General features: G+C 39.7%; 1 protein-coding gene across 3 annotated transcripts in view; it reads right to left on the bottom strand.

Annotated features, from left to right (window-relative positions):
- Positions 1 to 11,141: 11,141 nt before the first annotated feature.
- The window catches only part of CDK14 (cyclin-dependent kinase 14), a 691,509-nt gene continuing 686,163 nt past the window's right edge, over positions 11,142 to 16,487 (bottom strand). For 2 of the 3 annotated variants that reach the window (XM_006891459.1, XM_006891458.1), the window contains exon 14: positions 11,148 to 11,263. In XM_006891459.1, coding sequence (XP_006891521.1) covers positions 11,148 to 11,263 — 116 coding nt within the window. Of the gene's footprint in view, positions 11,264 to 16,487 lie in introns of all 3 variants that reach the window. The other variant, XM_006891460.1, reaches the window with a different exon arrangement.

Raw genomic sequence — 16,487 nt, 5'->3', positions numbered from 1 at the left:
TACCTAATGAGAATACTTTAAGTCTCGGAGGCAGCTGAAACACTGAAAAACTGGTGGGAAAATTAGGACACAGCTGAATGCCTGGCTCTGTAATTACTGATTTCTTTCCATCCTGAGATCATTTTGAGAGCAACACCTCTGAGATGTGCCAGTTTCTAAAGAACACAAGAATGCCCTACCTGACGCAGAGAAAATAGATTTATTTCTCCTGCCACCATCAATATGCAATTCTCATAATCCCACTCTGCCAAACAGCATCCTTTGCAGAATTAATTATGTGCTATAAGCTCGTTAAGTGTGCATTTGCAACTAGGGATGATTATCATGTTTGCCACAGTGAAGAAAGGAATTGCTTTCAACCCCCCCTCCCCACTAGTCATATTTTGAACGTTGCTACCATTTAGGGGGTGTTGATTTTTACACATTCACATGAAAACAAACAGGTATGGTGGAGGCTGGGACTTGGCTCCGAGAAGATTAAATTCTTGACATTGACAAAAATGGGATAATCTGGGCAATTTTATTAAGGGCGGTAAAGTGTGTGTGTGTGTGTGTGTGTGTGTGTGTGTGTGTGTTGCTTTCAGAGTTCTCATGCCTGCTTGTTTAATAACATTTAAACTTGGTGGATCTCCAGCTCAGGGAAGGACCCAATTACCTTAGGAAGAAGATGGTTATTTGGCAATGGATCAGAACTCTGAGCATCTTAATATAGATTTGTTGACCAAGAAGTTACACAATATAATTATCTGTTATCATTACACCATTGTATGTAGTAATGTAAAATAAAAACTGTACATGACTTAATTGCACATGATAATCACACATCTTTCCCCATTTATAGTAATTAGGCCAATAGCCCCATTTACAGTAATTATTATATGTAATTGAGGGCATTTTACTAATTGCATTGAAAACGATAATCCAGAGCAATTAAAAATCCAAGGGCACTATGTATAATGCATGCTACAATTTCAAAGAATAAGTGATAATTTAAAGAGAAAATAATTCATCCAAGTATGGAAGTTAACAGTTCACTACCTGACATACACGGCAATATTTATAATGAGATCAATCTTTATCAACTTCTGTAGCTTTTTATTTTTTACTTCTAAATCTTATGTATCATTTCCTTAGGTAAAGAGGTATTCATTTCACCAATCTATGATGCCACACTGACTACAAAATTATTCGGGTTGTGTGAGTACACTCTGTGTGTGTGTGCGTGTGTGTGTGTGTGTGTGTGTGCAGCTATCTTAAATTCCAAAAGAGACTCAGTAAATTATTCATTTGCACAACCAATTTGATGTTCTTAAAAGCTTTATTCATGGAAGCATCTCAGAGTGTTGCAAACATTTTGTTAAATATACTTGTAATAATTTAGCTAAAATGTTTAACTTTGTTAGAATTGAAATACATTCCGGCTGTCGCTCTTATTACACTGAGGATCTGTCTAGAATTTTAATGGGTTTACGGACCTGCAGCCCTGGGCTTTTGTCCCTGGGTCCCTGTTTCTATCCCTCCTGGCTTCCACTCGCTCCCCGTCTCCAGGCAGACAAAGCTCCCATGTGAAGAATATCCCAGGAGGAGTGATGTGCATATGTGGGACAATGGGAATAGTTTTGCGCTTCTTTTTGCATTCCCTTCTCGACATTGTCATATAGACATTGTCCTCCATGCATTCAAATGTCATCCCAGACCATCAGCCCACTTCAACTCAAACAGCCTCCTTTTATGCTCAGACACTTCTTAGAGCATCAGCAGACCACAAAGACTGTCTAGAGGGACTCTGCTGCTACCCTGGTATTAATAATACAATACAGTGCACTTAGGGCATTGACGATTCCCTCTGTATCCCAAATTCATAAGAATCAACATTAAATGAAAAGGAAAAATAGAGCACCTGAACTGATTATAAGTACTTGCTATGTGAGACTGCTTACTTCAAAATGGTCTGACCAAGCACCATAACAAATAATTGTACTTACTAGCCACATCACATCTTGTGCCCATATTTATAAGAAAGCTTCACTCATATTAATGCTGCTGGCTAAATAGTCCCTAAGAAATTAATTTGGATTTTAAAAAGACAGAAGATACAAGTTGCAGTTCTACTTCACCCCCTAATTTGAAAGCTTATCTGACCTGGAAATACTGAATTGCAAAAAATATAGTCAATTTTCAAGGATCTATGGGCTGATGAACCAGTTTGTGGCTCATCAAAACCAGTTTCTTCTCTTTTAGATATTTTGCTTTTAAAAATCCTAAATCAGAAGAAGGAAAAGGAAGAGCAAATGCAAAAACCCATTACTGCTGTTCATTTTAAAATACCACTTTGAATTCCTTATTTTGAAGGAATTACTTAAGAGGAAAAGAGCATCATGAATATATAACATATTTGCTTTACACTGAAAGAAATGAAAATACACATAAAACGCACATGCACATGAGAGCCAAAAAAGAATGGAAAGAAAAATGTTAACGTTCGGGGGAATCTAGGCAAAGGGGATCTAGGAATTATTCATGTGGTTCTCATAACTTTTTTTTGTAAACCTAAAATTCTGTGAACACAAAAATTTATAAACTTAAAAAAAACTGCACTCTGGGTGAAAAATATATATATATATATATATTCTTTAGAGAGCTCTGGTGGCCTAGTGGCTAGGGAGTTAGTTGGGTTGCTAACCCCAAAGTGGTACTTCTCTGGTGCTTTGACTCTACCAGAAGCCCCAAAGGAGAAAGATGAGCAATCTCCTCTTGTGCAGTTTTACACATTCTAAAAACTCATTAGAGGAGATGTTCCACCTTTCTCCATGAAGAAGCTGTTGGTTTAGAACTATATGACTGGGATTGTACACCAATGAAGGAATTTTTCTTTTACTTTTCAAAGAGAAGAGCGAACTGGGCAGGGGAAGGGGTGGGCAGGGAGAAAAGTGCAACAATGAATGAATGGAAATCCAAATTAATAATTTTTTTTAAAGCACTGTATGACTGGGTTGAAATCACAACTCCTCACCACCGAGCCACCAGAGCTTCCCGGAGGGGGTCTGGTGGCCTGGTAGGAGGGCGCTGTGCTGCTAGCCTAGATAGGCAGTTCAAATCTACCACCTACTTCGTGGGCGAAAGATGGGCACTCTCCATCTGTGTACTTCACAGCCTCGGAAACCCCACTAAAGGGTCAGTTCTCTGTTGGTTTCAACCCCACCGAACAGGAACAACAACACAAACCCATTGGAGGGTCAGCTATGAGTCAGTTCTGTCTTGGCAACAATGACTTTCCATTATTTTTGGTGATAAAATCAGTTGTGTAGGTTATGTAGTTATGTAGGTTAGGTAGCAAAAGTCTTGAAGTCCTTTACTGACTCATGAGTAGTCTGAAAAGTGTAGAATCTTGATCAGGACTAGAAAGAAAGTGGTGGAGAGGCACAGAAGGGCAAGTGAGGAGAAATGAGAGAAACTTCCTTAGGTTAATATTTTACACCCAAGATTAAAGGAAGTAAACCAAAGCTCCCTCAAAAAGCTGGAGGGACAGACAAGGAAAGGGAATAAGCATGGATGAGAAACTAAATGGTAGCCCAACCTCTTTTCACAGTCTAGTATTCACAATGCCCACTGTAGAATCTGACAGAGTGGTTTGAAATGCTGTTAAATTCTTAAAGAAAACTCTTCATGAAGAGTTCTTGGCCCCCAAAAGAAACTATCTTGCTAGAAAGCCATACCTAACGCTTGAATTTCTTACATTCTAAAATGTACTAATGGGAGCTGTTTCCATCTGTATCTACAGTTGAGAAAAATGCAACATGACTTAAAGAGATCTTTAGTCAATATAAGAAAACATCTAATAATGAGAATGTTGTTATTACACTGAAATTCAATTTTCCACTACATTAGCCTAGTATCCCTCTGTCGTATACAGGACAGTCAAGGTGCCTTCCAGCTGTCCTGCTCACTTTTTCGAAGCTTGGGAAACTTATCATTCCATCTGAGGGGTTTAATTTCTTTTTTTTTTTTAAGGTTGCAGTGGATAGCTCAGCAGACTTAATTAGGGCTCAGCCTGATCCAGAGGTGGTCCACAGGCATTGGCCAGTTTATATGGGTTTAGTCAATACAACAGCCTTGACCAAAACTATCTGCCTTGTCTACAACAATCACTCATCATGTGATCAAACAACAGCAACAACAAAAAGCAAAAAATAGATAATCCCACCAAATTCACTGCCAAAGAGTAGAGTCCAACTCGAGGCTGGCCTCCTTCAGATCTCTGTGGCTCAGAAACGTGTTTTTTTTTTAATTTTATTTTATTATTTTCTCTGTGTGTGTACCATCAAACTGGATCTGACTGGTACAGGAGGAGATGGCCCCTCCTTCTCCTGCAGAGCATCTGGTGGATTCGAACCACATATCTCTGGGATTGCAGTGCAGCTTCTTGCCACTAGTCCACCAGAGCTCCCCTGGCTCTGAATCTTTTGTGAGAAAATATTACCCCATCTTTTCCCTGAGGAGCAATTGGTGGATTCGAGCCATCAATTCTGCACTTAGGAACCGAAAATGCAAAACACTATACCACCAGGGCTCCTTAGGTGTGGCTATGCCGCTGCTGCTGCTGTTAGGTGCCACTGAGTAAACTACAACTCACAGTGACCCTCGGCACAAAAAATCTGTACCTGGCCCTGTTCTGTGCCATCCTCACAATCTCTGCCATAACTGAAGCTCTTATGTCAACCCATCTTGTTGAGGGACCTCTTCTCTTTCTCGGACCCCTCCACCATTCCCAGCATGATACCTTTTTCCAAAGACTGGTCTCTCCTGACAACATGCTCAAGCCATGTGAGACTAATTTTACTATCCTTGTAACGCTATGGAGGAAATGAATTTGCAATTCATCTTGGCCACTGTGTTCCAGCTAGTGAATTGTGACTCTCAGCAACGCTACAGGAGAGGGAGAACTGACCCCCCAGTGTTTCCTCTGCTGAGTCCTTTATGAGAGCAGATCGCAAGAGCAAACTACTTGGTCTTTTCTCCCAAGCAGCTGCTGGTGAATTTGAACCACTAACTACTTAGATAGCAGCTGATACTGACCTGGTATTTCTTGTTTTTAATGAATTTAAATTTCCTTTTAAATAGACACATGTGGCTACTGGCTGCTGCATTAACAGCACAACTGTAAACTGTTCTTTATGGAAAGAAAAGACAGGGTGGAGGAGGGAAGAGAGGAAGGGAGAAATTGCTTTATTTTATGCGATGGAATATTGATTTTCTTAGTTTGTCCTTTTACAGTACTAAAGTAAATAAACTATATTTTTTTCCACTTCACACATGTTATTACTGTGCCATGGACTTCCAAAATAACAAACAGTTATGTCTTGGAAAGGTTCAGCCAGATGTGGAGATAGAGAAGCTTTCACTTTCATACTTTGGACATGTGGCTAGGCAAGGCTATACCTTGGAAAGGGACATTATACTTAGAAAGATGGAGAGTCAGTGAAGGAGAAGAAAATCCCCAATGAGACAGATCAATAGTGACTCTGGCAATGGGCTTTAGTATGCCAGAGATGATGCGTATGGCACAGATTAGGACAGGGTTCAGACTGGCTGTTCAGAGTCATCATGAGTTATACTTGATGCCACCTAACAGAAACAACAACAACAACTCTCAATCAACACTCTTGGTACCAGCAGTAAAGAAATCAAAAGATTAATGGAATTAGAAAAATCTACCAAGGACCACTCCAGAGTTCTAAAGAGCAAGGATATCAGTATAAGGACTAAGGTGTTCCTGATTCAGGCCATGGTCTTTGCAATTACTTGCTATGCTTCAGAAAGTTGGACAAAGAAGAATTGATGCCTTTGAGTTGAGGTACTGGGTAAGAGTTGAACATATCATAGAGTGCCAAGAGAACTAATAGATCTGTCCTACAGAATGTAAACGCAAGCTGCTCCTTGGAGGTAAGGATTCTGAGGCTCTGTCTCACGTACTTTGAGCATATTGTCAGGAGGGACCAGTCTTTGGAGAAGGATACCATGCTTGGAAGAGTGGAGGGACAGTGTAGGGGAGGAAGACCTTGGATGAGGTGGATTGACACAGTAACTGGAGTAATGAGGGTAGGTGTGTCAGAGATGGTGAGATTGGCTCAGGATAAAGCAGAATTCAGAGCTATTGTCGCTCTGAGTCATAGTCGACCAGATGGCACACAACAACAGCAACAACAACCGGTGGCAGAGTGGTAAGGAGTTGTGCTGTCAACCCTGAACAGGTGGTTCAAATTCACCAGTTACTCTGTGAGAGAAAGATGGACAATACCCTCCCATGCAATTTACAGCTTCTGAAAACCCACTGAAGGTTCAGCTATGAGTCAGTTCAGACTTGCTGGCACATAACAACAACTGAAAGGATTGATTATATGTGGCTCAAAGACTGTATTGTAATATCCCAGGATGATTATAAATACAGATTCTTGGACTCCAAGAGTTTGGATTCCAACAGAAAATCTGTCCAGGCATCCTGGCAGTGTATGGTGTGAGAACTACTGCTCCCCTGAGTGTTCAACCAGTGAGGGCAGGAACCCACCAATCACCTGTATTCTGCCTGGAATTTGCTGGGTTTTGAAAGTATCTTATTTAATTATAATTTCTTGCATGATATAGGAGGTATTCAACTGTTTACCTGACAGCCTACTTTAAAGATATTGTTTTGGTTAATGAGCAAAGCAAAGACAGAGTAACATACTTTTATCACTGTCATGCAACATTTAAGTAATGTGGATTATTAATAATGATAGATCACAGAAAGAGCTCTCCTGGTTTAGTGGATTATTTGTTGTACTGTTAACTGAAAGGTCAGTGATTCAAATCTGTCAACCAGTGACCAAGAGATGGGAGTCTCTTCTTGTACAGGTTCACAGCCTCAGAACCCGGATAGAGGGCTGATGTGAGTCAGAGTCAACTACACAACAACAGGTTTGGGCTTGGTTTTGTTTCTAGGTAACATATTGTCCTTACGTACTGTGGAGTCAGAAGTGACTTCTAGTTGCCCCTCCAGAGGGTTTTCAGAGGCAGTAAATTGCACAGGAGGAGACTGCCCACCTTTCTTCTATGGAGCAGCTGGTGGGTCCAAATGGTCTACATTGACAGTCCAACTCTCTACCCACAAGACCACCAGAATTTCCTTCTAGGATGTGTCATCAGGATCAGAGACTCATTAAAACAAAATCTGTGAAATGCACATCATACAACCTTGTTTGCTCAAAGTGAAGCAGAATTGAAACACTACAGAAGATCAAAGACCATGGCCCTCAACACAGACTACATCTGAGATGAAGAAAAACAAAAGTCCTCACCACCAGACCAATCAACAACATCGTGATAGAGAAAAAAAAAGTTGGTAGCGATCACATTTTACTTTTATCCACAATCAACACTCACGAAAGTAGCAGTCACGAAATTAAATGACATGCTGTAGTGGAGCAAATCTTCTCTAAAGTGTTAGCAAGCACAGATATCACTTTGAGGACTAAGGAGTACGTGGCTACTAACTGATCATTTGGAAATCCAAGAGAGAAGGAGAAGGTAGTCAAAAATAGACATGTAGGTAACGTCTTTCGTTTGGACCATACAAAATTCTCTTATGTACTAGGCTGATGTTTATATATTTGTAATGGATTTACTAGGTTTTGAAGCTCTATGTATTTATTGAAAAGAGATGTCTCACTTAAGAAAAAATACAAAGTTGATGTCTAAAGAGTGGAGGGCATTCTTAGCTGCATATTTAGCTAAAAGAATTAATAGATATGCACATTTAAAACCCACTATTTATTGTTGATGGAAGGTTGGGACAATATATGAACAACCTACTAATATTTCTAGAGAATTGCTAAATGTAGGAAGCAGAGCCATTTCATCATCTGGTGGCACATATCCCATCTTTAACTTAAGTACTTTGGCTATATTTTCATTTAATTTGGTTACAAGAGTTTGAAACCAAAATTGCTTTCTGCTAAAAAGCAAGATGCATCTCATTAGCCTTTCCACTAAGGCCAATTTATGCAAATCCAGCATTATTAACTAAATAATTGAATTGACCTTAGCATGCAAGTGTGGAAATAATTTGGCACCGAAGTATGGGAGAAAAATTAGGACTTGGATTCTTCTTGTCTGCTCAGTTCTCTATCATATCAAAACCAGAAATGACGCAACACACTTTGACCAGACCTCTAGGTACTCCCTAAAAGGAGGCGGTTAATGTGGTCTCTTACAGTTTTAGCCTTTTTGAATCTTCAGTCCTATCCTCCTCCTTCTGCTTCCCAATCTTTCTCTGTATTTTGGGGAAATTACCATGCTACAGGCTGGTCCAAGCAGTTAATTAATGCAACAACAAAGTTGAAAGAATTACATGTTTTTCTCCATGAATAATTTTCTTTAGATACACCTTTTGTTTCATACTGTCTGCAATTTTGATATTCAGGTATTGGCCAGAATATAGCCACTGTATAAGAGATAATAGGCTAATATATGGCATCCACATCCTAAACAACATGCCTCTGGAAACTCTACAAACTTTGATAAATGATGATAGTTATAGAAAGGCTTCAGGGCTTTTGTTCATATGGTTGCTGTGAGTCGTGATCGTTTCAACGATTACAACAATAACAACAACAACAACGGGCTATTTTATTATTTCACCTCTAGGGTTATTCCATTTGATTAGCAAATAAAACAACACAAAATTTTAAAAAATGACCTTTTTATGCTGATTGACAGAAAACTCAGATTCTAGATTGTAGCTTTTTAAAAAGGAGAGTGAGCTAAAGAAAAAAGAAAAACAAAACATGTCGTCGTTTCCTCAATAGTAATGTTGAAATAAGCTTACATATTTGGATTTGGGAAACAAATATGGTGACAACGCAAACCATAACAATCCTAATACTTTAAAAGCTGTTAACAGTTGATGTGCAAAAGGCAAAGCTCAGAGAAAATATTGATACTGTTACCACATCTGAAGGAATAGCTTCCACTGTGTGGACACAACCATAAACCCAGTTTTTTAAAAAAATAAAGGCTGCAAAGAAAACATATTTTTGCAAGATGTTTAGAAACTAATGGTATTTCTGAGTCACCTAAAAAAAACAATCTACTTTCAACTGGCAATTTTAGAGACCTTACTGGCAGTACTTCTAGTGAGCATGGTCTGATTTTACTAGAAGATGCTGATCAAGAATATGTTCCAGGAGCTTGACTACAGATCTCCAAAAAACCTGGAAGAAGGGACAGAGTCCCTGAGATTGAAATGCAAACGCGCGCGTGTGTGTGTGTGTGTGTGTGTGTGTGTGTGTGTGTGTGTGTGTTTCCATGTATATACATATGCAGCAGCAGTGTAAAGTCCACTTTTAGGTTTTTTCTACTGAATTGGCTAGGGGGTTTAATCAAGCCAGGAGGCCTTCATTATGTTAAGTACGCAAAATACTTTAAAAAGCACATATTGCCACCCTCATGAATTAAAACCACTCTCAGATCCAGGAGATAACAGGCCCAAACCAGTTCTAGTCTTTGACCAATTAAAATTTAGCATGGGAGGGCAAACGCCACTAAGTAAAATTGTGCTTTCGGACTTTTTTCCTTTATACAGTAAGGAAGAAATAATAACCTGACGAATGAAGACCTTGTCTCTTATCTGTAGAAAGGCAATTTAGTAAGAATATCTCCTGAATGACATTTACACACCGCCTTTTATCTGGTGATCTTTTGTCTTCAGACCATTCGTAAACCACCACCATACTCTGGAGAGACCTAAATTGGCCTCCACTGTGAGTCGTGCAAACTGGAGGGCAAGAAATAGCTCATAACACTGTCAAATCACCCTGTAATTTTTATCCTTGCTATGCTATCTACTTAGCCTGATAACATAGTTCAAACCAAAAGAGAGACAAAAGATGATAAGTTCTTGGTTAAGTTCATCTCCTTCAATTCATTTCAACAGTTCACTGGTGAACAACCAGGCACAAAGAGCAAGGTACAAGCATTTGTGTCTCTTTACAGATTGGCACATGAAGAGTCTTCCCTACAGTTAATTTTATTCTCTCTTTGTTTCAGAGAGTTACAGTACATGGAAGGAAAGGGCATTTGTAGGCACAAAATCCCCCCAAAAGCCCCAACTCTCCAGGCAATCCCATCTGTCAATAAAGACATACACAGACTTCTCAGACATGGTCGCCTGATGCTCATTACTCTAAAACATATGTGAAGCTACTGACAGGCTATTTGTACCTACAGCTTGCCATGATTAGACTGGTCTTCCTATCTGCAGGTTGGCAGAGGGCAAAGAGTTGAGAAGTAAAAATGAAAACATCTCCATGATAAGGCCTCCATTAGGGATCAAGCAAGAATCAGAACTAAGTGTGAGGCCCAAATGATTTCTGAGCTGAACATCAGAGGGTAAATCCTCCCCAAAGGGGCCACCCAAGACTCAGCTATATGCAAAACCTTCTGCCTGTTTATGTATGGGCTCCAGGTTTCCTGTTTCTCGAAGACAAAACACGAGTCAGAAGAAAGATTTTCACATAAAATCTTTCCATTTTCAAATGCTGGCAATTAATGAAAAATACATACCACATGTTGGGCAACTAAGCAGGTGTGTGGATTGGAGAGTAGTTTTGTTCTAATCTCAACTAAGAATGCGTGAATAGTTAAAATTCCTGCCTGGGAGGCAAATGCATGAAAATCTAAGTTAAAAATATAATATTGGATAGAATCTAGAAGGCGACGACAGAGGTATGACAGACTCTAGTCTGCCTCAGTAGAATCTATGATGAATATCATAATAAAAGTAACAGACTCAGTAGACACTTTCAGGCAGCTCAGGTGGCTTAGTGGTAAGGAGTTGTGCTGTCAACCCAAAGGAACATGGTTTGAATCCACCAGCTGCTCTGTGAGAAGAGGATGAACAATCTCCTTCCATGCGATTTACTGTCTCTGTAAACCTGAGGGAGTGTCAACTATGCATTGGTTTCAAGCTGGTGGTATATAACATAACAACATCAGACACTTTGGGGGGAAAAAAGTGTTTCATTTAAAAGATCTGGTCAGTCTCTATGCAACATTGCTTTTCAAGTATAAGAAGTCATCTTACCTGTACTCTTGTGAGAACTTTGTGCTTGTCAGTGCTTGCTATTTGATAGACCTTTGCCATAACTATTGTTTTTCCCAAAGGCTCGCATGCTGTCTCCAGTTTCTGGTTGCAATCTTACATTTGGGATGGTAAAAATAGAAGACACTGTGAACAGAACAAAGTATTTCTCTTTTACATATTTATAGTCTTTTAAAAAAAATAGAGACTGACAAAAGATTCTAGATGTCCACCACATCAAACAGTATGGAATGTGTTGGCATTTGAAATGTCACCACAGTTGCCATCAGAGGTCATAACGGTCACAGGCATACACACAGACAACAGAATAGCCTGCTCGCCCTTCAGAACCACATGTCAGCTGACTCCCACATTGTTTCAAATCAGAACTATTACCTTGGATTTAGAAGCACCGTATTTTGCCCTTTCTTCATGCCATTCATTTATTTATTCATTCTCTGGAGAAATGAGTTTGATACTGCTCAAGGTATTGCAGAATCCTGCAGCGAGCAAATCGGGCGGGGGGGGGAAATTCTTGTTTTCATAGATTCCAATTGGGGAAGTAGACAATCTATCAGAACGCAACAAGTTATATAATAAAAAAAATAAAGCAGAGAAGTGAAACTGAAAGTGATGTAGTGGGAGCTGGTCAGTGAAGGCTTTCCTGATGGAACACTATTGAGCAGAGTACCAAACAAGGTGAGGAGGTAAAATGCGCATGTAACCGATCTACAAGAAGAGAAAGGACAAAATGTAAAAAGAACAAGGAACATTTGATTCCAGAGGGAAAGAATAAAAGCAGGCAAACCAGCTAGGAAGACACTGAGGAAGAAATGTAGGTGGAAGATGTGATGTGAGGTGGTGAGAAGTTCTGTGATGCTGCATATATTTTGGAGATAGTACCGTGTGGTGTTAGAGAAGAATACGGAATATCCCATGGACTTCCAAAAGAATAAATATGTATGTCTTGGAGAATGTGCCCAGGGCACTCCTTGGCAGCAAAGATGGTGAAGCTTCGTCTCACATACTTTAGCCATGCTGTTCAGAGGGATATCCTTGGGGAAGGATACCATATTTGGAAAGATGGAGAGTCAAAGAGAGGAAGACCTCAATGAGATGGATTGACATGGTGACTATGACAATGGGCTCAATTATGAAGAGATGCTAAGTATAGCTCAAGACAGGACCAGGTTCACATCTGTTGTTCACAGGACTGCTCTGAGTCGCAGCTGACTCAACAGCACATAAAAACAACAGCCATACGGAAGGAAGCTCTGGTGGCTCAGTGGTAAGGAGCTGCATGTGGGTTTGAAGCTATGAGCTGGTCCCTGGGAGAAAGATGGGCAATTTACTCCTATGTGAAAACTCACTAAAAGGTCAGCTATGGGTCAGTTCCAACTGGATGATATATAACAACGACCACTTAAAAGGAGTAGATATGAAGTGAGACTAACTAAGAACAGTTGAGGATAACACCAAGACTTAATTTTTTTTTTTAAGTGAAGGATCATAAAGAAAATGGCTTTCATTCATCACGTCCACTGCTGCCCCCTAGTCCCCAGTCATTTACATCTTCTTCCACCTCTGTTTTCCAGGAGCTTCCTAGATCTAGAGTCAGATCTTCCTGGTTCTTCTTTTTTACATTTTGTCCTTCCTTTACATTTTGCATAACTTTACTCCTTTTCCCTCTTCCAACTCCCTTTGTAAGACTGTTCTTCCATTCACCCACTGCAGTGCAGTGTTCCTTATCTATCCATTCATTTCTTGTTCTTCCCATGCGTACTGATACTATTATTACAACAGTGGGTTTACAGAATATTTGTCCTTTTGTGACTGAAATATTTCACTCAGTATAATGTCTTCCAGACTCAGTCATGTTGGGTAGTGTTTTATGAGTTTTTCAGTGGTGAGTAATATTCCATGGTGTGAATGTACCATAGTGTCTCCATCCATTCAATTGTTGATAGGCCTTCAAGCTGCTTCCATCTCTTTGCTATTGTGAATGATGATGCGATAAACACAAGTTTACATCCATCTGTTTGTGTCACAGCTCTGATTTCTTTAGAGTACATTCCCAGTCCTGATATATTGTTGTTATGTGTCATCGAGTCAACTATGACCTATATACATAAAAGTGGGATAGCTGGGTCAAACGGTCTTTCTATTTCCAACATTTTTAGCAAGTGTAACACGGCTTTCCATGGAATGGATGTACCATTTTACATTATCACACCCAGTTCTGTGAGTCCTGGTCTCTCTGTATCCTCATCTGCATTGGTTAGTTGTTGTCCTGTTGAACTTTGCTACTGTTGGTAAGATGAGGTGAGAGGATATTTCATTGTTTTGATATGCACCTCTCTAACAGTTAGTGATTTTGAGCATTTTCTCTCACGTTTGTTGGGCATCTGACTTCTTCTTTGATAATGTTTCTATTCAACTCTTCTTCCAATTTTGTGTCTGAGTTGTCTTTTTCTTGATAATGTGCTATAGTATTTTATAAAATTTAGACATGAGTCCTCATTCAGATATAGAGTTGCCAAGTATTTCTTCTCAGTCTTTGGGATTCCTTTTTACTCTACTGGAGTAATTTTTTTATGCACAGAAAGGATAATAATAATAATTGCAATCCATCATTAAAACAGAAGAGAAGAACCACATGATTATCTCAAAAGAAATGCTCCCCACAAAATCCAACACCTTTCCTAATAAAAATATTCAACAAAATAGGAATAGAGGGGAACTTTCTCAATGTAATTAATAATGTGTAACCTAAACCAATAGCTGACATCATCCTCAATGGAGAGAGAGATTAAATGCATAATTCCTGAAAACAGGGGCCAGAGAAGGATGATCACTGTCACAACTCCTATTCAGTATTATATTAGAAGTCCTAGCAAAAGCAGTAAGGCAAGAGAAGGAAACATGATGCATCCAAATTGGCAAAGAGGAGGTAAAACTATCCCTTATTTGCTGATGATATGATGGTATACTTAGAAAACCCCAAAGATTCAGTAAGAAAACTGCTGGGTAGTTGACCAATTCAGCAAAGTAGCGTGATACAAGATCAACATACAAAAATCAGTCATATTTATCTATAGTATCAAAGAGAACAGAGAAAAGGAAATAAGGGGGGGGAACCAATACAAGTTTTAATTGCTAACCACCTGATGAAATATTTAGGGACAAATCTAGCTAGAGACACAAAAGATTTGTACAAAGAAAATGACAAAATACCACAGGAAACAAAGACAAACCTAGGTAAACTGAATATACCATGCTCATGGATAAGAAGACTCAATACTGTGAAAATCACAATTCTACCAAGAATAATCTACAGGTTCAGTGCAATCCAAATACAGATACTGACACAATTCTTCAGTGAGTTAAATAAAAGCAACTTCCAATTTTATCTTGAAAGGAAAGAGACACTGATGTCACTTTGAGGACTAACGTGTGCCTGATTCAGGTCATGGTCTTTTCAGTCACTTGTTATGTATCTGAGAGTTGGACAATGAGTAAGGATGACAGAAGAATTGATGTCTTTGAACTATGGTGTTGGAGAAGAATTTACTGAATTTCCCATGGACTGCCAAAAGAACGAACATATGACTTGGAGAAGGCGCCGTCAGAGTGCTCCTTGGAGTCAAAGATGATAAAGCTTCACCTCACATATTCTGCGCATGTTCCTAGAAGAGGTAATTCCTCGGAGAGGAACATCATACTTAGGAAGGTGGAGGGGCAGCTAAAGAGAGGAAGACCCTCAGCCAGGTGGACTGGCACAGTGACTACAGCAATGGGCTTGAGGGTGTCAGAGATTGTGAAGCTGGTGCAGTATGGGGTAGGGTTCACATCTGTTGTTCACAGGGTTGCTAGGAGTCATGCTTGACTTGCTGACATTTAACAACAACAACTAAAGTAGGAGGCATCATATCTCCTGATATCAAAACCTATAGCAGCCAAGACAGCATGGTACTGATTCAGTGACAGATGCGTAGATCAATGGAATAGAATCGAGAACCCAGAAATCAATCCATCACGTAAGGGCAAATGATCTTCGACAAGGAGGCAAAATCAGTTAACTGCCGAAATCGTAGCCTCTTTAACAAATGGTGCTGATAAAATTGGGCAACCATCTGCAGAAAATTAAAACAAGATTTATACCTCATACGCAAAAATCAGCTCAAGGTGGATCAAAGAACTAAGGTAAAACCAAGAATTACAAAGTTCATCAGTGAAAGAACAGGAACCAATCTAGAAGCCCTAATCTATGGCATTAATAGACTTTCAAGCATAACTAAAAACCTATAACCAGGAGAAGATAGAAGAGATAGACTCCAAGACTTTTAACTTCTTCGACTGGAATGATCTCATCTTTTATTAGTGAAGAAAACATTGCAAAAAGGAACTACTCAAGGGGACCAGAGGAGGGTGAACTTTGGGCGATACTGAGATGCCTACTAGTCCTTCGAATGGAGATGTTGAATAATAAGTTAGAAATGTAAGTCTGAGTCAGGGAGGATGGGGCTGGAGGTATAAATTTGGAGGCTGTCATGAGTGTATAGGTGATATTTAAATAATGAGATTGGATTAAGATTGCTTTGGGTCTAGGGAGTGCTAGCAGATAGAAAGATCTGAAGATGGAGCCCCAGGGCACTCTGACAGCGAGACTTCACAGGGGAGGAGAAATAAGCCAAGGAGACCGGAAGGAGAATCTAGGGAGGCAAGAGAACCACCTGAGGAAGCTGTGTCCTAGATACCAAGTGAAGGAAGTATTGCAAGGGAAAGGTAGTGGTCACTTGTGTTGATGTCTACCAAGGTGAGTGCTTGGGAGAGACGTGGCTAGAACAGCACAGAAGTCAATGGGAAGAAACTCTGACAATAGTCGTTCTGGAGGATTAGGAACAAGACCCAGGAGAGAAAGGAAAATAAGGCATTAGAGGTAGCAAATATAGCTGAAATTACGATGTTTTCTTTTAAAGAGATGGCATTGCCTGGAATGAATGGCAATTTATTATTTTACATAATGCTATATAATGAGCAGAGTTGCCATATAAGGTGGCGTAACCTGTAGGGATTTATGATGCAACCCAAAAGGTGGTGCCTCTCTGGTGCTTTGAATCTACCACCAGCTCCTTGAGAGAAAGATGGGCAATGTCCTCTCCTGTGATCTACAGCCTCCAAAAACCTGCTGGAGAGGGTCACCTATGAGTTAGTTCCTACTCAACTCAATGGCAATAAAAATATTTAAAAAAACCCTACCACACAAAGTTCTGTTGTGCATAGGTATACCAATTGAAGTATTTCAGATAACAGATGTTGCCCTGGATGTGCTCACCAAGTTGTGCCAAGAAATCTGGAGAACAACCACTTG

The sequence above is a fragment of the Elephantulus edwardii genome, unplaced genomic scaffold, assembly GCF_000299155.1.
Source record: "Elephantulus edwardii isolate Elephantulus edwardi_28Jun2011 unplaced genomic scaffold, EleEdw1.0 scaffold00098, whole genome shotgun sequence".
NCBI lineage: Eukaryota > Metazoa > Chordata > Mammalia > Macroscelidea > Macroscelididae > Elephantulus > Elephantulus edwardii.
This window is presented reverse-complemented; position numbering and strand designations above follow the sequence as displayed.